The 27,493-nt window shown below is 40.0% G+C and overlaps 2 protein-coding genes across 4 annotated transcripts in view; both read left to right on the top strand.

The window, feature by feature from the left end:
* The first annotated feature begins 1,341 nt into the window (after positions 1–1,341).
* KERA (keratocan) lies at positions 1,342–12,665 on the top strand. 2 transcript variants are annotated; one of them, XM_077339024.1, is made up of 3 exons: positions 1,342–1,624; positions 3,125–4,017; positions 11,695–12,665. In XM_077339024.1, the coding sequence occupies exons 1-3, from the start codon at positions 1,620–1,622 to the stop codon at positions 11,859–11,861; spliced, it is 1,065 nt and encodes a 354-aa protein (XP_077195139.1). In that variant the 5' UTR covers positions 1,342–1,619; the 3' UTR covers positions 11,862–12,665. The 2 variants fall into 2 exon arrangements, with proteins under 2 accessions (XP_077195139.1, XP_077195140.1); XM_077339025.1 differs by lacking the exon at positions 1,342–1,624 and adding an exon at positions 1,637–1,829.
* Positions 3,877–27,493, top strand: part of EPYC (epiphycan) — a 52,227-nt gene continuing 28,610 nt past the window's right edge. Inside the window, exon 1 of one of the 2 annotated variants that reach the window (XM_077339027.1) lies at positions 3,877–4,017. The gene's annotated coding sequence lies outside the window, so the exon portion shown is untranslated. Of the gene's footprint in view, positions 4,018–19,567; positions 19,722–27,493 lie in introns of those variants that run through there. The other variant, XM_077339026.1, reaches the window with a different exon arrangement.

Genomic DNA, 27,493 nt, shown 5'->3' with positions numbered 1-27,493 from the left:
GGGGAGCAGTAGGCTGTGTGAGAAAGTGCATGCACAAAAAGCCTATTGGGCTATACTGCATGGCTAGTAAGGAGTATAGTGAAACAACATACTGAACATCCACAAACTGATCAATGAATTATCAAACCAACCATTTTTAAAAAATCTCAAGGGGGTGGCAGGTTACAGGGGATGAGCAATAGGCCTGGGAGTGTCCTACATAGTGCAGAGGGTTGGACTAGATGACCAAGGAGGTCCCTTCCAACTCTATGATTCTAAGAATCTGATCTTTGTTTGTAACTAGCGAACCACATGTGAGCTGAACTGGTGGGCGTCAAAAATATCTAATTTAATATTTAAAAGATTCTCTGAGTTGCCACTATAAATTGGCAGCCTAACTGTTATGATTTTGTTTTGTTGCATTTGTGAAGAAGAGTTGTTTCTTATATGCCAATTTCTCTACCCAAAGGAGTCTCAAAGGGGCTTACAGTCACTTTCCCTTTCCTCACCCAGTGAGGTTGGTGAGGCTGAGAGAGCCCTGATATCGCTGCTCAGTCAGAAAAGCTTAAATTATCGCTATGGCGAGCCCTGGCTGCATGTGGGGGAGTGCGGAATCAAACCTGGCTCTCCAGATTAAAGTCGGTGCTCCTAACCGTTGCACAAAGCTGGGATGTATTACAGCAATTGGTATATTTATATCTTTTAAACTATTGATAGATTGTAAGAATATTGTTCTAAGAGACTTTGAGGGGGGTTTTAAAGAGGAAAGGCAAGATACAATATCTCAAACAAATGCATTTCTTTGTAATATAGTACTTGAAACATTGTTGATAAAAATAATCAACTGATTTGAAAGGAGAAAATATTCTCTGTTGCCAGTCTGGCAACATTTATCAGTAGTTCTTCTGCATTTGGTTTCTCTCTGTCTCTCTGTCTCTCTCTCTCTTGCAAAGGGGATAGTCACATGTGGAGTACACATGCATCTTACTCTGGGATGCAAAAACTAGACAAAACACCTGAATGCTGCTCAGAAATGAAGAGGAAGGTTTGTGCTGTATTTATATAAATACAATTTTGAGTAGGTGGCAAAAGAACCCAAAAAACAACCAGTTCTAGGACCATGAGTCGAACAACAATCTAAAACTACTTTATCAGAGAGAGAAAATACTTTTTTTTTAAATTGAAAGCCGTCTGCCTTGCATTCCCTAATCAAGAAGCATATCTCTGACAGCATTCCTACATCTGTTTTTTATCAGAGTTGAATAAAAGATTTCTGCAGGAACAGATGGCACTAGTTTTAATTCTGCCTTCTTTAATTTAGATAGTACAAACATAATTTATTGATATTTGATTACTGAAGCATTAATATCACTTGATTTCCCTAGTTCAGCATTTCCATTCTAAAATCTGAACTTAGCATCCCTGGGAATGACTTTAAAGACTACAGTTGCTTGATGTGAAATCCAGGATTTCCTACATTTTAGTGTATAGGTGCTGAGGTACGTTAGCAATTTTAGGGGTTAAAAATTGTAGTCAATGATGCGTATATATTAGGCTGTATTCAGGCGTGTTGCCTGACTCAGCCTCTTACAGTCTAACAACAGTGGCCAATAGAAAGAACAGAAGAGAATCCAAGAAAGATGAGGTAAGCTTGATTCTGTAGCATTGTCAAATTAGAAACAATGGAATATTAGGTGTCTTTAGTAGTGTGTCGCAGGGCTACTACTATAGATTTTAGGTTTTATACTGCTAATTTCCAGGAACTCAGACTGAAAAAAATGTTGAAAGGAGATATTTTTTACTCAAACTATTTCTAACAGCCTCCAGAATCAGCACTTAACCTGAACAAGGTAAACTCATTTTAATTATTCATTATAATGATTTTTTAAAAAATAGATATGTAATAGAAAGATATTTCAATCTAATATTTAAATCGATAACCTTTTCTTTAACACTTTTTTGTGTTCATTTCTTTGTTTTCTCATTATTTTAAGCATTCTTCAGCAATTGTGTAGACTGTTATCAAACAGCAGTTGAAGCAGACTTCAAGATTCTGGCACAGCAATAATTACTATAGTATAGCAATAGCTACAATAATAACTACTATAGCTACTAAAATACTATTTTGTGAACAATGTAACACATAGGGATTCCTTTTTGCATTAACGATCTGTCTTTGTGATTCTCTTTCAATTTTAACGCTTTTAGGGGGTAAAAATTAACTTTTCCCCATTTGTGCTGCTGGCTAATTTTCTTCAAAATAAACAAGGGAACAACACAGTTTATTGATTAAGGAAGACATCAGAAAAATGTGATATTATTATTGTAATGTACATCCATTCTCTGTAGGAATTTGGCTTGCATATAAAGTTTTTAAGAATAATTATATACTGAATGGAAAATGTTAGTGTGACAAGAATAGTTTAGGACAAAGAAACCTGAGAATGTGCCAAGCAATAAAATTTAAGTCTGGGCAGCATTTGCTTTATAAGCAACTTACAATCTTTTTTAAAAAGAGCAAACCAATTTGGGCACAAGGGGTGATTGAAAAAGTACATAAATGATTCAAACTAATTTTTCCAGAATTCTAAGAACATGACCTGCAAACAGCTGTTAAAATAGTCTTTGATCTTTCCTTTGTGTGCAATGAGAACTGGGCCTAGAAAATCTGATCCAGATGCCCTTCTCATTTAGAAGTACAAAAGAACATGTGAGTTTTTTAAAAGGAGAGCCAAAACAGCTGGACAGCTGTCAGTAAATGAAATCATATCAATACTATTCTAAAGCAGGCCTCCTCTGTTTCAGATGACATTGTTTTGCATAGAGAATATTTTGCATTGCAGGGTCCAAGGCCAAATTAAAAGTGACAGAAAGCATTGGTTATATTTCTAGCTTCCTTTGACTGAAAGTAGTTTTGGCTTATCTAATAAACAATATATGATATAGTCATGATGAGAAATATACTTGAAGGTAGTTCCCATTGTTTTTAAATATATGACCTTTTATGTTAGTTAAACAAATCTCAGTGATACCATGTCAGGCAGTATTAAATATATTATAAAAATGAAATTGAAATCATTGAAAACTTTATGGCTTTCAGAAACAAATGTTGAAGAAAGTATTCACTCCTCCCCCTCTTTTTCAGGCAAACTATGAATGTAAAACTGTGTTCCTGCTTTTTGGTAATCTTCCTGGCCAATATTGTATGGACTCGAAATGTCAGACCAATATATGACCAGGACTCCTCATATGATTGGTCATCCTACAGCTTTGAATGTCCACAACAATGTTTCTGTCCACCTGGCTTCCCAAGTGCTTTGTACTGTGATAGTAGGGAACTTAAAGAAATACCCACCATCCCAGCAAGAATTTGGTATCTTTATCTCCAAAACAACCTAATTGAAACAATTAGAGGGAAATCCTTTGAGAATGCCACTCAACTAAAATGGATAAATTTGAACAACAACAAGCTCACTAGCAATGGAATCGAAAAGGGCGTGTTTGCCAGCTTGAAGAGTCTCCTTTATTTGTTTCTGGAAGACAATGAGTTAGGAGAGGTGCCTGCTCCACTGCCAGCAAGTTTGGAGCAGCTTCGTTTGGCACGAAACAAAATCACCACAATCCCAGGAGAAGTCTTCAACAATTTGGAAAACCTCACTCTGCTAGATCTGCATCACAACAAACTTTTGGACAGTACTCTTTCAGGGGCCACCTTTCAAGGCTTAAGCAACCTCATACAACTCAACATCGCTCAAAACTCACTCACTAGGATGCCACCAATCCTACCCGCCAATGTGATGCAGCTGTTTCTGGATAATAACTCTATTGAAGCCATACCGGAGAACTACTTTAATGCAATGCTCAAACTGCTTTTCCTTCGACTGAATAACAATAAATTAACTGATGAAGGTCTACCAGCTAAAATCTTTAATATTTCATCTCTTCTTGACCTACAGCTGTCTAACAATGAGCTCACTAAGATCCCAGCTATTGGTGTTCACCTTGAGCATCTTCATCTTGATAACAACAGAATCAACAGTAAGTCTTAGTCTAAGAAGTGAGAACCTTTTTCAATGGAATAACCTCTTTTGCTTACTACTACTTGGTGGCATAAAAGGAAGAAAAGGGCAGCTTTCGAAAATAAGTCACAAGCATATCAGCAGATTGATATCAGGAGAACAGACAAACTGGGGCAGTTTGTAGTTACTTGGAGCCTAATGCATTTTTAAAAGATAGGTAACTTTGGCCTAAAAATTATGACAGCTCCACTATGACTACTAGTGAAATGCCTGTCAATATGATACTGGAGACCGTCCACAAGCTGGAGGGATCTCAACAGAGAAGAGCCAGTCTGCTATTTTTTTTAATCATATGGCATGTGTAACACAGTCAGCAGATCTGAGGATTGTCTGGTAGCCAGGCAAGAGATGTTTGGAGGTGGTTTGTCATTTCCTGCCTTTGAACCACGACCCCTACTGTTCATTGGAGGAACTACCACCCAAAGGCTTGGTGGTCTCCCATCCAAATATTAGCCTGCTTAGTTTCTGAGATCTGGTAGGATTGGGCATGCCTGGGCTGCTCATATCACATTTATATACCCTGCCATTCTCCTGATACTGTGAGGGATAAAGTGCGGTTGACAACTCAGAGTTTGGAAATTCCTGGAGATTTGGGGCAAAACCCAGAGACAGTGAAGTTTGGAGGGGGTGGGGGTGGGGGAAAGCTCAGCAGAGATATGATGCCATAGAGTCTGCCCTCAGAAGCAGCTGTTTTCTTCAGGAGAACTGATCTCTGTAGTCTTGACTGTTGAGATCAACTGGAAGCTGTTAACTCTCTGCCCAAGGACGGCAACAGCAATAAATACAAAGCTTATCTATTAATATCATTACAGTACATCATAAAAAAACAATTAAGATAGATAAGCTAGAACACACCCCTATAGCCTTCATGATGCCACAAACTCTTTTAAAGAGCTTTCTCTGACAGCCACCAGATGGTCCCAAGGCCATGTGCATGCTTCTCCATTTCCAGGAGGCTGTTCCTTGGCAGCAGAACAGCAACAGAAAAAGCATGTGCCGAAACAATAGACAAACTTAACCTTGAGAGTGAGGAAACTGGCTTGAGTCCTATACCTTGTTTCTGCTTGTATTTGCTTCATTCTTTGGTCCTCTGCTCTGGAGGCCACTTCTGCTAGTTGCATTGCTGCAAATTGATTGACATTGCTCTTGAATGGGAGTGCAGTGCTCCCAAGGAATAGATGCTTTTGCAATGGATAAAGGAAGCACGGCTTGAAACAACATAGGATCAAAGTGTCTGTTTCTACTTGAATGATGATGCAGATTAGGAATGATGCATTCATCTCAATGACTGGAAACAATGAGGTGTGAATTTAGTGGCAGAGCCAGATGGGAGGAGATTAATACTTCTACTAATACATTGTTACAGTACCTTAGGGATAGAGTTGTATTTATTCAAAAGATTTTTGTGCTTAGTTTCTACCCAAACCTCTAAAAGTGTATGGGTAGGTTCATATGGGAGAAGTCAATCCTTAAATTATGCTCGGTTCAAATGGCTGGCACCCCTGGGGGATGAGACGGCAGAGACATTGGAATGGGGGGGGGGGCACTGGTAGAGCGCATTGGTAGGGTGCTGCTGTAGGGATAACCAGGAACTATATGGTAAAACTCTAGTCACCAAGCACAACACAGCCCCATTTGCAAGTTCTCTTTATTTTCAGCCGAAAATCGTGCCCATGCACGGGGGGGGGTTCACTCGGGGGAGCGTGGCAACGATAAATTGCCAGCTCATACACCACCTGCCAGCTAGATGGGTCTCTCCATTGCAACGAATCAACGCAGATTCATTGCAACGTTTGTGTGTGGTTTTTTTTAAAACCTGTCTTAAAGGGAAAGGGGCTTTTCGGGAGCATGATAACGGCCGCCCATTGGCTGTTCGTTTGAGTGACGATCAGGGGCGGGACAAAGCACAGGAGAAATCGCTTCCTGGCTAGTGATTTTTGGCGAGACCGGAAACCTGTGGGAAACAATTGCAATGCTACTGAATTCAACTACAAAGGCAGGTATGCATAATGCCAAATTCCACTCTTTTAAATTTCAGAATTGCTTACTGTAAACAATTGGCCACATTGATTCTTGTGCGGAATGGGCCTGAGTTTTCCCTGAAAGTGATGTCATACCGCATGAGATACAGGATTTTTTTTTTATGTAAAAAAAAAATTACAGCAGGGTTGCTACCACCATAATGGGAGGCAAAGAAACCCTGGAGCAGATACCAAAGGGCTCAAGGGATGCAACCTGGTAATTCCAGATCAGGTTCAAGGTTTTGGTACTTACCTTTATGGCCATTCACAGCCTGGGCCCCATTTATGAGGGGCCACTTGTCTCCTTATGCCCACCATTCTGCAGGCAGGAATCTGCTGGTTGTCCCTAGCCCCCAGGAGGTATGCCTGGCCTCGACCAGGGCCAGGTCCTTTTTGGTGCTGGCCCCAACTTGGTGGAATGAGCTCCTAGATGAGCTCAGGGCCCTGATGGAGCTTTCATCATTCCACAGGGCCTGTAAGACACAGCTCTTCTGCCAAGTGTTTGGTTGTGGCCCAGGCTAGGAAGAACTGCTCCCTCCCTGTGCAGGCATGTAAAGTTTGCCAGGACATACCTTGAAGCTATGCCCTGGTGGTCTGGTAGCTGCTGGATATGGGGGTCGTGTGGGTGTAACAGGTGATCCTGTTGCTGTGGTTTTACCTCCACCTTGGGGTTTTGTGTGAGTATAGTTGTACTGGGCATTGTTTTATTGTTTTAAGGGATTTTAGATTTTATGTAAACTGCCATGAGCTGGCTGACTCCAGAAATGGCAGTCTAAAATTTTGAATATAAATAAAATAAACAATTTAATGGGCAGCACTTATGAAGGTTAGGCTATAGACCCAGTAGGGCCTATGGCAAAACCTTCCACTTAGGGTACAGCATGTGTATCCAGAGAAAAGATATGTTGTTCATTTGAGGTGTGTAAATATTTTTCATGTATAAAAGTTCTCATGTTACAAAGCAAGAAATGCTTTCACGCAGGTAAACAGATAGCTGTGAATTACATATTCAGCCACAATATATTAATGTATTGCAATCTGTATTTTAATTAATTAATATTTATTTATTTATTATATTTGTTGGCTGCCGCTCCTGGCCTACAGACTCACGGCAGCTAACAACAATAAAGCATACAATAAAATCATACAAAAATTACAATCTACAACCCTCCTGCAGAACCCGGCACCCATCCCCCCCAGTCTGCCAATCCACCAAGTCAAATCCCAAATCAGATCCCAAGTCTGATGTCACAAGCAAGTTACCCCAGAGGAGGAGCAAGATCCTGCCCCTTTCCATCATGATTCAAGACAGCAAATATAGGTTTTCCAGATTTCTGATGCTGGTACTGGCCATATCCAGTACTTAGCTTTAACATGATGCCTCCAACTATACAGTTTTCTGTAGCATACTGTTAAGGAATTCTGAGGCAAAGAATTCCTGGTCTCAAGGGCATCCAGTGATTCCATGACAGAGAACTGAAAACCCATGCAAAGCAGGAAATCTAAAATCAGCCAAATCTGATGCTATGGATAAAGTAAATATAAAACCCAAAATTCAAAACAAGCTCAGAGCAAATCACTCAAGAATAGAGCCAGGTAGTCAGGATTACAAATTATTTTAACATGCTTCATTTCAGTTAATTAAAACATTTATCCATTGCACGCACACACATCCTTCAAACAGACACAGGAACGTTCTCAACTCAGTCTTTCATATTGTCACAGAGAATCAAATCTTTTCAAGAAGGCATCTCTACCTCCTTGTCTGTCTGTTGGGCCTGCATACACACACACACACACACACACACACACACAATGGGCAACTGCAATAGCCGTCCAGTACATCCAAGTCCAGTCCAACTCAACTGGGCATGAATAGGCTTGCCCTAATTGTTGGAGGAAGGGCTTATTAGTCAGGTCAGCAGGGCCGGTTGCAGTGTTGCTCAGGTAGCTGTAGAGTTGTCAACTCTGGATTGGGAAATACTTTGGATTGGAGCCAGGGAAGGGAGTGGTTTGGGAAGGGTCAGGACTTCAGCAGGATATCACATCATGGATTCTACCCTCCAAAGCAGCTGTTTTCTCCAGGAGAACCGATTTCTGTTGTTGTATAGTGGGTTCGATAGGGAATAAGCGATGCGCAGTCGTGCATTAGAGCTCTTTATTATTTCTGATAGTGATTCCAGGTTGAAAGTAACCATGCTGACTGGGGACTTACCTGGACAAGCCCCCAATATATACACATGGCAGAGGTGGACATGCCCTTAGCTGAGCCTTGATTGTGTCAGCGGAGCCTAATTGATTGAAACTCATTGGACCCCGTGGTTGGGAACCTGGCAGCTCATTGGCTGTCCACGGATCAAGTTCATTGGGTCCTGTGGTTGGGATCCGGCAGTTCATTGGATGTCCTTCGAGGCTGCTTGGATCCTACTCCAGACCCCAAGCTGAACCCTCTGTTGCCTCGCATACACAACATCTGTCACCTGGAGAGGAGTTTGAATTCTGGGAGGTTTTCAGGTACCACCTGGAGGTTGGCAACCCAATGTAGCTAAAGAGTAGAGTGTGGCCCAACCAGCATGACACAGTTCCTTCATGCAATCTTCAGTTCTTCTTCCTATTCCTTCTCCTCTGCCATCACTGATACTGGTGCCAAACACAGAGGTAAGGACATCTTACAATGGAAGGGGAGACCCAGATGAAGGCCTCTGTGAGGACAGGGCAGTGATTTCATTGTCACCCCTTGCTACCATAACACACACACATACTTTTAAATAAGCAGTCACTCTTGCCAGTGTGCACATGCATACATTTGTCATGCATATGTAAAATCAAGATATCAATTGATGGGAAATAAAGCAGAACATGTAAAATTTTCTTTTCACCACTTCCCCCCTTAAATTGATGTTTCCCTTTTCCCTGGCAAGGAGCTGTTGGAACTCCACTGAGCTGTTACAGAACAGCTCAGTAGGGAAAGTGAGGGGAATATGTGTGTGTATGTTGGGGGGGGCGGTGGTCTATGTCATGGTGGGTCTTGGCAAAATTGCCAGCATGCCTCCTGCACCTGTGCAGGGGGGAAACTGGGAGGAGGACGGGGAGAGTGAGGGTGGCATTTCTGGGCATTCCTGTGCCACTTGCTACTACCATCATGGTGGGGCATGACCCTCCCAACTAGGATGCTAGTGAAGGACTTGCAGAAAGGATAGAACAAGAACTTAAGAACTAGCTTGGTATAGTAAGAGACAGCTTGGTTAAGAGTGGTGGCCTCTAATCTGGAGAACCAGATTTTATTCTCTAATTCTCCTCTATCCCTCCTCCGCCTCCTCCTCCACATGGAGTCAGCCAGTCACAGTTTTCAGAACTCTCAGTCACACATACTTCATGGAGTGTCTGCTGCGGGGAGACAAAGGGTAGGTGATTATAAACTGTTTTGAGACTCCTTCAGGCATTAAAACATGGGGGTACAAAAACCTCAGCTCTTCTTCTTAATATAATGATCCTGTGCTTTGCATTCTTTGCTCTCCCATCCTCAAGATCTGCAAGCCAAAATCATTTAATGTCACTGCTGTGTACGATTATTATTATTGTTATTGTTATTGTTATTATTATTATTATTATTTAGATTTATTACTCCCTTTTCTAATTTCATAGTAAATATGAAATGCCATCTTCCTAGACTCATGACAATAAAATATAGCCTTGTCTTAATATATTCTCCTAACACTTCTGTAAAATAGGTTAGTCTGATACACACAGCTGGCTGGATATTTGAATACGGTTCCCATATCCAAATCATATAGTAATTATTGCACCATGTGATTATAATGTCTAAAGCATGCGTGTGTATGTACACACATACATAAACATACACTAACAGAAAATTAATATTAAAAACATACACTATCAGAAAATTAGAAACACACTACATTCAACTGAGGTTTAGAGCATTTGACCAGATTTCATTGCCAGTTTGCTAAAATGAATGACATTAAATCACCTCAAAGTTTTCAATCAGAGCCATGAGAAAATTAAAATCAGCCTCTACCTGATAATGCTGCAGCCCTTTGCAGTGCCAATGTCTTTCTCACTCTGGCAACTAAAAGTTTGCTTGGAACAATTTCTCTCAGGGTCAAATGTATATATTCCAAGGATATCATAGACCAAAGTTTTCAGGAATGAGGAAGTCAGTGGCCATTTCCGCATGAGGAAAATGTACCTGGACAGCCTTCGCATGTTGGCGGCAGATAGAGTGTTCTCCATATGATGTCGCCAACATTCTACGGCTGTCCAGTAGCCAGGATGCAATTCAGTAATTTTTAAGTCATGATTTTGTGAATTCAGAAAACTGGATTTACCACCCTAAATCGAACGAACCACCAGAGAGCAACCAGTGAGCAACAAGGGATAAGGCCGTATGGATGGAGAAATGCATGATAGTCTTAGAAGCTTTGTCCCACCCTTGCACCCACCCTTCCCTCTCCATTTCCTGATCTGAATAATTTGTTTAAATGGTGCAGTCTGTGTTGCAGCACGACTGCAAACCAACATTGTCAAAGGTGAAATAAAATCTTCTTTAACGTGTCCACAGTCTTAGTGTCTACAGTCTTTTTGGGATCAGGTAGGCAAAACACAATCCCTTTTCTGTTTTCTGGAGGTGGGGAATGAACTGAGAAAGGGGGGGCAAGTGATCTTGCACCCTTCCCCATTCATACAGGGGTCTGAGCACCTTGTTTTAAAGCCAACCATTAGCATAAAATGTATTTTTGGGCTCCAGTTATCGTGTTCAGGGTCTCAGAAATCCACCCAAACAGAAATAGTGGGAAAAAACATGAATTCCAAAAAGGGGTAATGCTGTATCATTCTGGTGTGTCTCCATAGCAAAGGGGCAATGTAGATTTCTATTAAAAATACGTTGTGGCATTACTGCACAGCAACATATAAGTACCCTTAAAAAAATTAATTTCAGGGCAGCGGGGGAGGGGGGAGGAGAAGGTTTCAGTCCAGGAGAGAACTAATATGCTGTGATTGGTGGACTGCTGTGATTGACAAGCCAAGGGATGGAGGGAGAATTTCATGTTGCATTCCCTTGCAGCCTCATCAGGAGGCAAAAAGCCGCAATGGGGCAGAGGGAAAACGCAAGAGGGGTCTCCCCATGAGGAGGGCTGAAAATGTGAGATTTACCATCCCACACCATCCCATATTTGCAAGCAGGAAGCCACTTGCATTTTACCCCATTGTGTGGCTTGTTTAACTCAAGATATTCACAACTGTGTCGGTCCACAGCAGAATCTAAAACAAAATTTATGGAATATTTTTTATTAAGATCAACCTAAAATAGTATGCTGGGTTCTTTCTTTTACTTGCTCTTAAAATAATTTTGCTTTATTAAATGCAAGGAAGCCACAAGGCTTCTCATCATCGGCAGGAGGGCAAGCAGCTCTTTCCTCTGCCTCCAGGGGAATAGGCCCAATGAAGGACACTGAAGCTGAACTGTGACTCTGCTGTATTCCCACAAAGACCTAAACTTCCAAGATAATATCTGCAAATTCTATTCTGAATATTGATTACAGAGAACCTTGGGAGGAGGAACTCTCATGTCTTCTTTATGTTTTCTTTTATAGGTATAAATGGGACCCAAATATGTCCAATTCCTATTCCTGGAGATCATGTCTATGATATGGATCTGCCACGCCTCCGCTACCTCCGCTTGGATGGCAATGAAATTAAACCTCCAATTCCATTTGACCTCATGCTATGTTTCCGCCTCCTTCAGGCCATTGTTATTTAAAGATAGCGGTGTCAGTTATTTTGTCACAATTTAAAGAGCAAGTTTTGCTGGCATAAAACTTGTTAGACCTTCCCTATGTTGTTCAGGATTTTCTTTTGATATTAATTTCTATGGAAATCTCCGTGAAAAATCTCCCCCCTTTTATAGCTGTACCACTTTCCTTTTTTTTTGTAAAGGTTTACCAGTTCCAGCCTATATGCTCCATTTTGTCGTATAAATGTAATTCTATTGAAACGATACTTTTGCCACTCAAATGTATTTCTTGATTATTGGTTCCCCCAGAACCAATCGATTTACTATTGTTCTATTCTCTGTAGAGTTTGACTTGCTTATTTAGGAGTATCGCATTCAAAATACATGATAAGCAAAAGTAGAATTTATAGATGTTTGTTTTGTTTTGTCTTTCCTATACCGAAAAATAAAAATAAACATTGCTATATAAGACATAGCTATGTTTCATTGTGAAATAAATAGCACATATTTTTCTTTTTTCCATGTATTTGTTACTGGTCTTAAGGACTGCAGTGCCTTCATTTTAAGGGACTCAGGCCAATAATAAGATAAGCATACAGTTAGGAAACTTGAAGAATGTTGAAAATGGTATTTCATTAACAGCAACTGTTAAACACTTCCATTATTGTTGTATGTATATCTTTACCATTCAGCCATGTTCAAAATGTATATCGATAGATGGCAATGTATGAATGACTTCATCTTAGCTGAGTCAGTGATGAAAATTTCTGCTTCTATAAGACTTATCTCTCTTTTTGACTTTGCAAATTAAACTCTAGTGTCAATTCATAACTATACATTTTACATTTTTAAGGTTGTTGTTTAAAGTCCTATCCAGTGCATTAGTCCCCTGCTATACATGAGAGTATCAGCCAAACAACAACAGCAAGAAATTATGAACAAAGATAAATCAAGGCCTCTGGCACTGCTTATTATTATTATTATTATTATTATTATTATTATTATTATTATTATTATTATTATTATTATTAGATTTATAGCCCGCCACTCCCTTGCGGCTTGTGGCGCAAAGACAGTGTGTCAACTCAATTACGATATGTATATTTTAGGGCATAGTGTATTTGCTGTATATAGAATAATTATTTACATTCAAAAGTACTTCAAAAATAATGTTTTTAATTAAAGAATGAGTTGGATCCAAGACAAAATTTCTGGTGGCCACTAATGCAAAGTCAATATTCTTATAGGCCCATTTGTGTTTCTTCTTGTGCAAGGCCTTGTGCAACCAATTTCCAAGCAATATAGGGAGGTAAGTGCTAGGTGGTGCACAAGATCTTGCACAAGTGGAATTGTGTTACGTCTACGTAGGTTTCCACTTCAACATCACTGGATCTGAGCCAATGTTTCCCCAAAAAGGAGATCCCAAGTACATAAATTTGGATGTTAGTTGTCCATTTCTAGGTAACTAGTAGCCACTGTGATTTATTTTAAGGAAAGAAAATTGTACATGGCAACAATGTTATTAAACTAATGTGGATCAAGACGATCTTTACTGCATACCTAGTTCTGAGTACAGAACCATGTTTTTCTTTTCTTTTCTGATAACAAAATCTATACATGTTCCTCAGTCTCAAACTGTGAATAGAACAGTTAGCCCAATTGACCCATTATGCACGGGGGTTTTAGCGCACATTCGGGGTGGAATGGCGGCGACTAAAATCACGGATAACGCACGGAGCCGGCTGCAACCGGCTGCAGCTTCGGTGCATGCCGCCGAAAAAGCCGCGTCAGTGAAACGCGGAAGAAAGCGCAGCTTCCGGGTGAGCGGGGCGCAACCAGAAGCGGCGCCCGGATCGGCGCGTGCATAATCGGTTACTCTGGGTTTTGCCGCCGTCGCGCCCCGCCCCGTGCATAACCAGTATGCGTCGCGTCTTCCCCCTCCGCGTTTTCCACGTGACCCGAAATCGCCGTTTCGGCGGCCGTGCATAATGGGCCACTGAGATCACAGGGCCATCTTAGAAGTAACTAATGACCTGTCATTCAAAATCAGTTATGAGTCATGCCTTTGGAAATTAGTTAAAACTAAATACATCAGTCTCCCAAACCTTGCCAATTTTTTTTAAACTTTGAAGAGTGAGGAGGAAGATCATCCAAAGACAACCTACCTTGTCAGATGTACAATGCCTTGGTCTACAGAGTATTATACTATAACAAATCTGGACTCTTCCACACCAGTTTTGGTTCAGCTTTGTATCAGATGTAAAGTGGGTTTTTCTCCTGTTTCCACAAAGCATCATGATACTGTCATATACTTTCACTTTCCCCAGATTCCTTTTGATTTTCCCAACCTGATTTATTACAGTCTTGTAGGAAAGATCAAAGCACAGCCAGGTAGCTGTCATGAGAAAGAAGAAGCCCATATCTTTCCCTGTCCTGCCAACACTGGCACCATTTCCCCAGGTTCAGTTCCCCATGGCAATAATTTCCCTTCATGCCACATAAGGGATTTGTGCTATAATTCTATGATTCTATAATTCTATGATTGTCTGTCCTATATTTTTAAACATTTGGAACTGTGGGAAAGTCATATTTATTCTCAGATGATCCAACCAATATTTTAAGCTCAACCAGCTGCAGCAACCTAAGAGCTACTCCTTCCTGCCTAGCAAACAAAACACATTTTCACCGAAGGTACCAGAGATGTATATTGTTAATATTACAAAGAAAAGTATCAAATGGAAACAAGTGTTAAGACAGGCTTTATTCTCATTTTTCTGCCTCTTTCCCCCAGCTGTTGCACCCAAATAATCTTTCTGTTTTTATATCAGGACAGTGAATAGACTTCTAGTCATCACAGGCCCGACCTAGATGTATATTTTATGTACTTCATCATTTATTATATTTCTCTTTCTTCCTAATAGAGACCCAAAGTAGCTTACATCATTGTCTTCTATATTTTTTCATCACAATAACCCTATGAGATAGGTTAGATTGGCCCAAGGTCACCCAGCAACCTTCCATGATATAATGGGGATTTGAACCTAGTTCTCTGAGTTCATCACACTGGTTGTCAAAGAGAATCCATCATGTCCCTGGCTGTGTGTTATATGTAATGCAAGCTGCCACATGGCATCTGAGATTTCCCCATGGGAACTCAATTCTGAAATGCTTCAGGAACCATATTTGGATTACAACAGTAGTGTGGGGAAAGGAATTGCTTCGGTCTTCTTCTCAGCACCATTTTCAGCACCCAAAATGGCACCATAGGAGATGTCATTTGCTCCATGGAAAGGCTGTATTTTATGGATGTAATTGTCCTGGTTGGAGAGGGACATCTTCTGCCCTGAGTTCCTGTTTCCTATCTCCAATTGTGAGGAAAATAGGGGGAGATGGAGGCCTGGGCCCCTTCATTTCTGGAAGTGATGGCAAGTAGCTCAAGAAATTGTCAGAAACGCTATGGTTTTGTCATAGAGTTTCCAGCAATTTCTAGAGTTACTAATGCCACATTCATGTTCTTCCCAAAAGTGTCATCATCACATCTACAACCCTACAATGTCCCCACTCCAAGCCCCTTGCTGATTGTTCAGCCTGGCTACTACATTTACAAGTTTTTTAGTGGTTTAAAATAATTTATGAAAGAAGCCTATTACCCCAACAGAAAGAAAATGATAGAGACAACAACAGTTTCTCAGATTTTTAGCTCTGGAAAATTAACAGCAGAAATGGGGAAGGACATTCAAACTACTTGAAAAGGAACTGTAGATAAAGCTTATATTAGTATCTATCAAAACCACAGTACAAACAGTATGTTGAAAATTAGTTCAATAATTAGTGAAGGGAGTCTTGAATTTCTATTAATACTGAGCAACAAGATGAACAAATATTGTAGTATTATATCTATTTGTCCCTTATGCTTCACATGCAAGAAATTTACACTAAGCTATGTTCCTGGAAAGAATTAGATCATCTATCATTGGCAAGTGTATAGGAAAAATTTACAAGAGTTACATTTATATAACAAAATGTCTTGTATTTCAAAGAAGCAGAAAATAACTACTAAGGGTAAAGAGAAAACCCTCACTGGAAGATTGTACATTTTAATGAAGCAGCATTGCATATGGAATACATACACACCCCATTTGAATTTATTTGAAGTATTAGTAAAAGGCATTTGTCAATGTAAGAAATTCCCTAATAGAATCAAAAGATACTGATGCCTAATGTTACTATATAGCTGAAGTTTAAGAGTATTAGACACTGGCATTAATGCTATTTCCCCCCAGTTCTTCAGTATAGTATTTTCTGTCTCCCACAGGTATAAAATTGTTTCTCTGCTATAAAAGCGAGGCCAATCTGAGGCGGCATGAAAGTACTTGTGGAAAGGAAATGCTTCCCAGAGGCTGGTAACTAAGCAAACAGGCAATTTGTAAATTCGGTTGTCTTGGCCTTAGACCAAACATTATAATCCCAATAAAAAGGAATAGTTTTGTGACATCATCCAAGAACAGGTTGGATTAGAATTTGCATTGGGAAGACTATAGAAATTGGAAGAATATAATCTGTCCCCAGTTTGGAGATACTGGAGAGGCACTGGTGGCAGCGTAAGGTTCCCTGGGCATTTGGTGTGTGTAGTTTTCAGGGAGTTCATCCTATATACTTTTGAACCTGTGACTGATGTTTTCACCAGAAACACTTCTGTGGCTTGACCTTAGTCCTGTTGGGTTTGCAGTGCCACGGTGGCTCTGATTCTTCTCAGCACATTGCAATAGTTTTGCTGGGCTTGCAAATCCTCCACCCTTCTTCTGTTTCTAAAGCATACATTATCAAGGACTTTGATTCTTGCTTTTTTGTTGGTTTTCTCCTCCTCCATTAGAAAAAAATGGAGGATGGTGGCAGCTTCTTTACGAGGCCATAACTTGGACTCAGTGAATCCAATAGAATCATAGAATCATAGAGTTGGAAGGGGCCATACAGACCATCTAGTCCAACCCCCTGGGGCTCAACGCAGGATTAGCCCTAATCATCCTAAAGCATCCAAGAAAAGTGTGTATCCAACCTTTGCTTGAAGACTGCCAGTGAGGGGGAGCTCACCACCTCCTTAGGCAGCCTATTGCACTGCTGAACTACTCTGACTGTGAAAAACTTTTTCCTGATATCTAGCCTATATCGTTGTACTTGAAGTTTTTCTCCAGGCTGAACATTCCCAAGTCCCTCAGCCTATCTTCATAGGGCTTGGTCCCTTGGCCCCAGATCATCTTCGTCGCTCTCCTCTGTACCCTTTCAATTTTATCTACGTCCTTCTTGAAGTTTTTATCTACGTCCTCCAGAACTGCACACAGTACTCCAAGTGTGGTCTGACCAGTGCCGTATACAATGGGACTATGACATCTTGTGATTTTGATGTGATGCCTCTGTTGATACAGCCCAAAATGTATCAACATCACTTACCAAACTTGGAGGACAAGTAAAAGAATGTCAGTTGGAAGTTCCCTGTGAGTTTTATGCTAACAGCATGCATGGGGATCAGTTTATCAGTCATGATGAATCTCACAAGCCAATTCATCTATCATCAAAATGTTTGTGGTGGTTCATGAACTCCATGAACCATAAACCCAACTATATTTTCCTGTTTCATGACCATCTCTATTCACTAGATGATTGGGTAAAGTTTTCCAGTAATAGGCCACTTCTTTCATTTCCAGAGAAACAAGCTTTTAATATTGACAAGATTTTAAAAAACAAATTTGAAGTATTAGTAAAATGCATTTGTCATTGTAAGAAATTCCCTAATAGAATCAGAAGATACTGACCTATACAGTTCTATATTGTCTCTGCAATTAGATGTGTCCGAGCTACCAGAAGACTGAGTTCCTATGATCTACCATGATGGCACAATGGGGATGGTGAATGCAGTTCATGACTGTGTCATTGTTGAAGTTCATTAATTTAATGTCTTAAAGTGTATATCTTTTCTCCCTTTAAAATGATAATAGCAAAGCATGGAGTCTGTTTCCAGATAGGGAAGTCAAGTGGGGAAGGGGGTGAAGGTGTAATCTCCCTCTTTTCATACATGGCATTCTACATACAAAATGGGACATATGATCTTCTGTTTGAATCCTGAAACTTAGATTGTAAAATTCATGGTTGGTAGTTGTAAGTGTAAGCTTTATTATACATTGCATGAAACATACTTACTTTTATGCTCTTAAAATAATCTTAATAACCTATAAATTCTTCGTAACACTAATTGTGGCCCTATGATCAATGTTATTGGTGGAAAAAATAGAAAGGGTAGAGAAAATAGAAGAGGGAGGGAAGAAACTTTTCTTGTCTCCTATCACATTGGAATTTAGAGATTTCCAATGAAGCTGATTAGTTGATGAACAACAGAAAAAAGTATTCCTTCATACTAATAGTGACTGGTTTGTGGAATTCAAAGGTGCAGGATATGGTGACATCCACTAGTTTGGCTGGCTTTAAGGGGGATTCGACATATTCATGGAGAAAAAGGTCCATTAGTGGACCTGCCTTAATTTGGATGGGATATTTGAATTCTAAGAAGTTCCATATTGTCAGCTTCCTTGAGCAGAATTCTGAAGAGGCAGCACAGAAATAATCTAAATAAATAAATAAATGTAACCCTAGTTTCTCCCAACTTTCTTGATGGAAGAAATTGTGGGACCTGAGGCTGTTTATGGGAAGGATGTCAAAAAAGAAGAAGAAGAAGAAGAAGAAGAAGAAGAAGCAGTGATGCCTCCAGTGTGATGTAGTGGTTAGAGTGCAGACTTCTAATCTGGCAAGTTGGGTTCGATTCTGCACTCCCCCACGAGCAGCCAGCTGGGTGACCTTGGGCTCACCACGGCGCTGATAAAGCTGTTCTGACTGAGCAGTATATCAGATCTCTCTCAGCCTGACCCACCTCACAAGGTCCCTGTTGTGGGGAGTGGAAAGGTGACTATAAGCTGCTTTGAGACTCCTTCGAGTAGAGAAAAGCAGCATATAAGAACCAACTCTTCTTCTTCTTCTTCTTCTGAAAGCCTCTTACACTCTGCCTCCTGTGACTTGGCTGATGGTGTGGTACCTAGAAATCACCTAAATAAATTAATATATAGTTAAATGTATGAATAAATACATAAAATATGTAAAAGAACTCCACTTAGTTGCCATTTGTAATAACCATATATATTTGCGGTTCATTACCACATTCATGGCAGTTTTAAAGTACATGTCATATGTGGAGTGTACTATGTCAGGTTTAGTTATTACAATAATTAGTGAAGAGGAAAATAATTTGTGGCCATTAGACAAAACCTTGTTGTAATTTCTAACTATGGATAATTGGGTTCACGTGGTTTAGCTGTGAGCTCTCCGGATGGCCTTGAGCAAGTCATTTTCTCTTAGCCTCAAATGAGAATATTAACCTTTCTCACAGAGTTCTCATCCAGATGGATGATCAATTACTGTGAAGCACTTTATAAAGTCATGCTGACATGATAAAAAATAACTAATAACAATTTCATTAACAGCAAAACACTATCTTGTGTACAATATATACAGTGAATTTAGATATTTCCTACTTTTCTCTGATTCAAAACTCTTCTTGTATATACAAGCACTCAAAATGATGTATTGGCTGATTTCTTTTTAAAAAAATACATCTTCCTTCAAAAATGAATTGTACCCAGTTGCAGCACTGACTTTGGCATTTAGATGCCTTTCAGCATATGTGATATGAAGGTGTTTCAGCAGCAAGAAATTTCTCAGAATTAAAGCTTCCTGTTCTACCCTCCCACCAAGCCAGCATCCCACTGCCATTGGTTAGGGTCAAATACCAGAGTCCCTGCATTCAGAACAACTCTGTGCCATTTGAGAAAGCAGAAGCCAAAGGTAAGTTTTCTGCTTTCCCCCCCTCCCCCATTAATTAGTAAACTGGAGTTTTGGAAGCAATGCTTAAAGGCATGTTTTAATCTTTATAACAGAATGGTACTTAATTATGAAGCTTAACTCTGGTATTTGCTTTTTAGCTGGACATTTCTGAGAGCATTCCTGTGAAAAGCCTCAATCAAAATATTTGACAGCTCTTGGAGATGCCGTTATAATAATTAGTCTGTTTCAACATCTTGCATATAGAAAATAAAACTTTCTGGTTTTACAAAATGGTTTTAGCAGAATGGGAAGATTTAAAGGCATATTTAGAGAGTTATGTATAATTTATATGTATAAATCCAGATATAGATACAGGTGTATGTTGAAGATTTCTGCAGCCAGATATATTTCAGAATTATACAAAAACGTGATTAATGCCCTTGAATCCCTTCTGTTTATGCTGCTATCGTAATAAATGCTGGTGGATTAAATGCCACTTCCTAATATTCTTTTTACCCTTTACAGTCCCATATTTTCCTAGTGAAACAAGGCACTATCACTCAGCAAATGCTACAATGGAGCTGTGTCTAGGAAACCCAGATCTGGCTGCCTGTCAAGTCATGCATTCAAGGCACAATCCTTCAGTCTCACTTTTCCATTTGTACCATTAGTTCAGTAATGAACTACCTCAGAAGTGCTTTGTAAAAATGTCCAGATGTGTTGTCCAGATACTGTGACAATTAAGAGTCCTAGGCAACATGAGTAGTTGTAATAATTCTAGCTATGATGCAAATTGACATGAAATGTCATATAGTTTGGATTTATAAGTTTTAAAAGATTTTTTTAAAAACTATCAGTTTAGAATTATCCTTTCCTAAGTATTCCAACAATTAGCAAATATGTGTCAAGGTACTGACAGGTGCGTGTACTCTAATTTATCCACATGATATCAGTAATGTTTTGAGAAAAAACAAAACATTCTGTTGAAGATTAATGGGTGCTGTGAATGTGTAATACAATTAACCCTTGGTTAAAGGCAAAGAGATCTGCCTCCAGATTCTGTGTATTAGCTAGTTTTTTTTTTCAAAAAAGGAAACCCCTCATAAGAGAAAAAAGAGAGCCTTGTGCTATTCACCATTCCCATTGGAATTTCATGCCTCCATGTGTAAACCTACTTCACAAAGGCCTTCTTTCAAGAGGCAAAATATCAGTTTGTCTGAGTCTAGGCAGCCTCAAAAGGAAAAGTGTCTCATGAATTTCTAATATCATGCACAGTGTGTTGCTCTAGAAGCACAGTTTGTACATAAATGAAATGCTTCAGTTGTATATGTTTTCAGCACACCCATCTATGATTCCACTATTCATTGGTACAAGTTGTCTGCGAGTAAGAATTTAATGAAAAGCGAAAACTAAATTCTATATAGACATATATAAAAACTGGGAAGAGTTGTGTAAAAATCAGGATATGCCAAAACTTTAAATAAAATTAAAAGGATGTGTTCTAAATCTCATTGGATGCAATTAAAATGATAGACACACATGAACTGAATCAATCCAGCATGCAAAAGAATTTCTGTATACTCAAATGAACTGCATAGGCCAGATCCTATGAACTTGCATCCAGGCCACTGGGGCATCACACAAATGAAGACCCTGCCCCCAATTTACTCACTGTGTCAAGAATATTCTGAGTTCATGTGCAGTTACCTCCAGAAGTTATTTGGCATACTGGTCCAATGCATGCATGGGTTACTCCACTTTAAGTCATACATAACATATTGCTGATTTATATCACTCCTCACAGCCATATTATAACTGGATACATCTGCTTAGGGCATGCTTACTCAACCAGAGCTTTGTGATAGCCCTAGCTGATTGTGTGGGATTTAATTAATTTATATATATTTTTAAAAAGTTAAAAAAAAAACAAAATCAGCCGATATGACCATATATGGTTATGTCAACATACCACAATGACCAATGATGGGCCTGAAAAGGGTTGGAAGGGAGGGTCCCCAGCCATACAAATCCTTGCTGGCTGAGGCTCATCACATATCATAGTGACTGGAGTCTAGAGAGGAAAGTACTCTCTCATTTTAACTTAACTGTGTGTGTGTGGGGGGGGGAGCAGCATAGGCCTGCCCCAGCCCAGTTCCTGGTCCAGCAGAGTAGGCTGCTGAGTCATTTCTGGCATGGGGGGGGGCAATGAATTAACATAGGCCTTCTCTGACCTATGGTAGGGGTGACAGTGGCACAGACCTGTCCCAACTCTGCTTCTGCAGGCCCCACGACATGCTCCTTTTGATAAAGAAAAGCAAATCGGTAGCCAGCCAAGAGTGCATGTATGGTCCTGTTCACAAATAACTTGAACATATTTCTGTGCTTTCACTTCCTGTGTTGTGGGAGTGGCTTGGTGATATCACTTCTGGTAATATGTGACTTCCATAGGTGTGGCAGGAAGGTGTTTCTCCTTGCTAAAAACTTTAAGAATGTTTCAGGGGTTTCTCAATGGTAAAAAGGTTGAGAAAGGTTGACTTAGGGGATAGCCGCAAGGGAGTGGCGGGCTATAAATCTAATAACAATAACAATAACAATAACAATAACAATAACAATAACAATAACAATAACAATAACAATAACAATAACAATAACAATAACAATAACAATAACAATAACAATAACAATAACAATAACAATAACAATAGAGTTGGCATTCCCCAATGATGGATGCTAGGACCCCCCCCCACACACACACACACACACTGCCAGCATGCTTGTAGATTGCAGTTCTGACAAGGGGATAAGAATAATCTCTGATGACAGTTGGACCTGTTTGTGTTGCTCGATCTTACAGCAGTGTTCGGTGTGGTAGATCATAAGCTTCTTGCTCTCTGCCTGAATGACATGAGGATATGGGGGACCTCATTTTTCTGTGGTTGATGGCAGAGGATTGCTATTGGGGATAATCAGTCATATCACTGTGAACTACATTGCAGGGTTCTCTGCATGACATTATTTAACATTTTTATGCATTCCTTCACCCAGCTAGACTGGATCTTTGGGCTTGGGTGCCATCAATATGCTGATGACACCCAGATCTATTTCCTGATGGATAACTAGCCAGATGCCCCTCCAAGCTCACTTGCAAGGTGTTTTGAGGTGGTGGTGGACTGGCTCAGAGCAATCTGTCTCAAGGTAAATCCTTCAAAGACGGGCTGGGAAGGAAAGGACTAGATCAGAAAGCATATTTACCAAAATTGGATGGAGTGCAGCTTTCAACTGCACAGATGGTCAGAACTGATGCTTCCCTTTCAATGGAGTCTCAGGTTATGACAGTAGCATATCTGTCCTTTTTCATCTTTGCCAAGCTAAGCTATTAGAGCTCTTTCTGGCCCCACAGCACATAGTCACAGTGATCCATGTGACAGTCACTAGACTTGATTATTGTAAATCACTCTATGTGGGCCTTCCCTTGTCCCTGCTCCAGAAATTGCAATTGGTCCATAATGCAGCTGCATGGATTCTCACCCAAACACCCTGGAGGCCTTATATTTGACCAGTCTCCTTGCAGCTGCTCTGGCTCCCAAATGAATTCCAGATCTGGTTCAAGGTTCTGGTTTAATCTTTAAGGCAGAATTCTCAACCAGGTTTTCATGAAAGCCTGGTGTTTCTTGACAGCCCTGGAAGGGTTCCTGAATGTTAATTAATTAATTAATTAATTAATTAATTTTATATATTTTTTCAGAACTTGAGCAGTTCTTCAGGGCCTGCAAGACAGAACTCTTCCACAAATCTTATAGCTGAGTCCAGCAATGATGATATGGGGGGTCTCCCTCCATTATGGGACTAGTCGTTCTTGATTTTTAATTTTTAATTGATTTTAATTGTATTTTAAATTACGGTGCCCATTCATGGGGGAATGGTATAGAAATCTCAGAATAAATGTTGGCTGGCTGGCTGGCCGGCCGGCCAGCCGGATGGATGGATGGATGATAGTACCTTACATAGTGCCTTTTCCCATAAAGCTTACAAATTGCATATTTTGTACTTCTATAACCAAGTCAGGAGGACATGAGTCATATTTATCCATTTATTTTCTTATAAACAAAATTATTATTTTATATAAAATTATATATTTTAAACCAAAGACAAATAATAGTAACTAGGGTTTCCCAATCTTGAAAGACATACCTCTGGAAAGGAAGAGTACATGCAAATACAGAAGCTGCTCACCTTGCCATACCTGGGCTATCCATTCAAGACAGGGATCTCCCTGACTTGCCCCTAGCAATCCTTGCCACTGGCAGCCTTTTCACCTTTGATGTTATGGCTAGGGAGGGATGTGATCATAGGCTCTCTAGGGGAGTGGTCGTTGACTAGCATTCCCCGCAGTACCCTGGAGAGCCTATGGCCGATTGATACTAAAATATTCACAATAGTAATATAAGAAAAGGCGATAGGATTTTGCCATCTTTGATACTACAAACTGTTTTTGGAGGATTGGAGGTTTCAACCACTGATGAAGCCAATGAAAACAGAATTGATCTAGAACCCGTTATGGTTGTTCCTTCTGGTATATAAAAGATGTAAAAGAAATTGTATTTACTCATTGTATATATATTACAAACATATAGAAAGGCTCCCAGTTCTCTTCTACTTAACATCATTGGCAAAATCTATGCAAGACATCTGCTAGATAAATTATCCATCTGGCTGGAGGATAAAGATATTGTAGCACAAGAACAGGCTAGACTATTGCCTAACCTTCCAATATCTGGTAGAAAAGTATCACTCAAAAGGCCCTATATGCTGCATTTATTGATCTTCAGGTGGCATTTGATTCAACTTCTAGGCATGAAACTTGCATCCTCATGGATTTCCAGGAGAATCCTCTTTCTTATTCAGACTTCACATGCATGGACTTCACTGAAAGTTAGATATAGTCCTACAGGATATCTCACTGACTCTATAAACACCTTCAAAGGTATTAGGCTGCTTACCAGATCCTAAGCTTTTTAATATATTATATATCAATAGCATCATCACCTGTCAAGTTGATGAAGTGAGGAATATTTTCAGCCTCCCAAATTGGCAGATGGGCATATTTCAGTTCTGCTCTTTGCTGATGATGCTGTCATACTCTCCAGAACCCCTGTTGGACTAAGGATTTGCTGAATTCTGCAAGAAGGAAAGGCTAGAAATAGACTACAGGAAGGTAAAAGTCATGGCCTTTGGCCTTCATCCAAAATATAGTATTAATGGGCATAAGATTGAGCAGATCAGCCAGTTTCAATATCTGGGCAAGGTCCTCAGAGCATCAGCCCCAATCTGGGACAGAGAACTGCTTTTAATACAATCATATTTCTTAGAATTAAAGGTACCTTTTTTGTCCCAGCTGCTCTGAGACTTTATTCAGCAAAAACCTTACCTCAATTGCTTTATGAGACTTTTCTTGGACCTCATATTTCTTGTTCAGCATCATTAGAATTGGTCCAGTCTAATTTAAAATAGCAGAATTAACACACCAAGTTAAAAACTGACTTTAACCAATAGCTTTTACCAAAAAATTTGCCACTTCAGTAGTAATTTCAGGACTGAAATTAAATAAATGCTGACATGTTGTCTCTTTGTTCACCAAGCTGTTTCCTTAAGCTTTTATCCTATTATAGGATTGAGAAAAACCTTCTTTGAGAATCTTAATAAAAGGAGCAGTCTAAAGTTACGTGTTAAATAGAATCAGACCAATGCATTCCACAGGAGCAGACCGTATTATGGTAGGGGGTACAATGGAAACTTCTGCATAGAACTCTTGATGGAAAATGGTTCATTTGTGCTAACACGAAAAATCTGTGTTGTGATGGAACATCAAGGGCATGAAAATATTGGGGCTTCCTCCTAAAATGTTTCATACATCTAGTTTAAGGGAGGAACAGACCACAGCCTGAGCAGGAAAAAGTTCTTGTTCATGGTCTAAAACTCTTTGTTTGATTATTTGAAGAATATGGACTTCATCTGAAAGTAACAGAGTCTAGGGAAATTGCAATTTAATTGATACAATTGCAATAGACCATGTAGCTCTATATGGATCACTTATTAGATGAAATATTAAACATCTTGGCTCAGATCTGAAGTAAATTTTGAGCCAATATTTAAAAGTTGTAATTTGCCATCTAATCATAAGTCCTTGACACAAATTCTTGGCAAGCAGAGATAAGAGATACACTTGTGAACCCCTAATATTTGGTGGGAAAAAACAAGTCCCTGAAGGAGGTCTCTCTCCCTGAAGGAGTCTCAAAGCGACTTACATTCACCTTCCCTTTCCTCTCCCCTCAACAGATACCCTGTGAGATGGGTGAGACTGAGACAGCCCTGATATTACTGTTCAGTTAGAACAGCTTTATCAGTAATGTAGCGCGCCCAGGGTCACCCAGCTGATTGCATGTGGGGGAGCACAGAATCAAACCTGGTTTGCCAGATTAGAAGTCCGCACTCCTAACCACTTCACCACACTGGCTCTCTACACCAAGCAAAAGTAAACCTAGATGTTTGAAGGTTCTAACTGAGATTATTTCTTTATTACCAATGCTCCATTTCAATGAATATCAACTATTCGAAAATACTAGCACTTTAGATTTGGAATAGGTAATTAGTAGCCTATTACACTGAAAATATTGAGAAAATGCTTCCAGATACCTTTGAAGACCAACTCTGGAATAGGAAAGAATAACAGTATAATTTGTTTATAATAATAACAGAGTTGCAAACTCACCTAATTTCCTAATTTAGGGGGTTGACCATTTATTGACTTAATGCTTTGTGACAAATCATTCAGAAATAGACTGAAGAGATGAGGGACCAAAACACAACCTTGTTTGACTCCTGTAAACATTAAGATTCTAATAGAAGGAGGAGGAGGAGGAGGAGGAGAAGAGTTGGTTCTTATATGATGCTTTTCTCTACCTGAAGGAGGCTCAAAGCAGCTTACAATCGCCTTTCCTTTCCTCTCCCCACAACAGACACCCTGTGAAGTGGGAGAGGCTGAGAGAGCCCTGATATCACTGCTTGGTCAGAACAGTTTTATCAGTGCTGTGGCGAGCCCAAGGTCACCCAGCTGGCTGCATGTGGGGGGGGGGGCAGAATCAAACCCAGCATGCCAGATTAGAAGTCTGCACTCCTAACCACTACACCAAATTGGCTCTAGGTGTTAAATGGCACCTAGCTGTAAATTTGACTAGGCTTGTAGTGTTAACATAAAGGTTTTTTTTTTAAACAAGCAAGAGTAACTGATGATCGATTCCCACATTTTCCAGTTTGTCCCACAACAACTGGGAAAAGAGTCATCCTGGAGCTCATTCCATCAGGTAGAGGCCAGGACCTGGTTGAGGCCAGGTGTGCTTCCTGAAGTCCCAGGACCTTCAGCAGATTCATGCTTACAGAGTGAAGTGCTCTGTGGGGGGGGGGGGCATAAGGAGGCAGGTGGTCCAGAAGGTAAGTAGCGCCCAAGCCACGTAAGGCCTGAAAGGTCAAAACCAGTACCTTGAACCGGATCTAGAAACAAATTGGTAATCAATGAAGTTGTTTCAGTAGCAGCTGAAAATTAGTCCTCCAGGAGGACCTGATCAGGACCCATGCCACTGTATTTTGTACCAATTGCAATTTCCGGGTCAATGACAAGGATAGGTCCGCGTAGAGCGAGTTACAGAAGTCCAGCCTGGATCACAGTGGGAGCACTGAACAGTTAAAAATCATCCCATCTTTTAAACTCACAATAAGGGGTGGGGGGATTCATCTGG

Source organism: Paroedura picta, chromosome 5 (assembly GCF_049243985.1).
Source record: "Paroedura picta isolate Pp20150507F chromosome 5, Ppicta_v3.0, whole genome shotgun sequence".
NCBI classification, from domain to species: domain Eukaryota; kingdom Metazoa; phylum Chordata; class Lepidosauria; order Squamata; family Gekkonidae; genus Paroedura; species Paroedura picta.
This window is presented reverse-complemented; position numbering and strand designations above follow the sequence as displayed.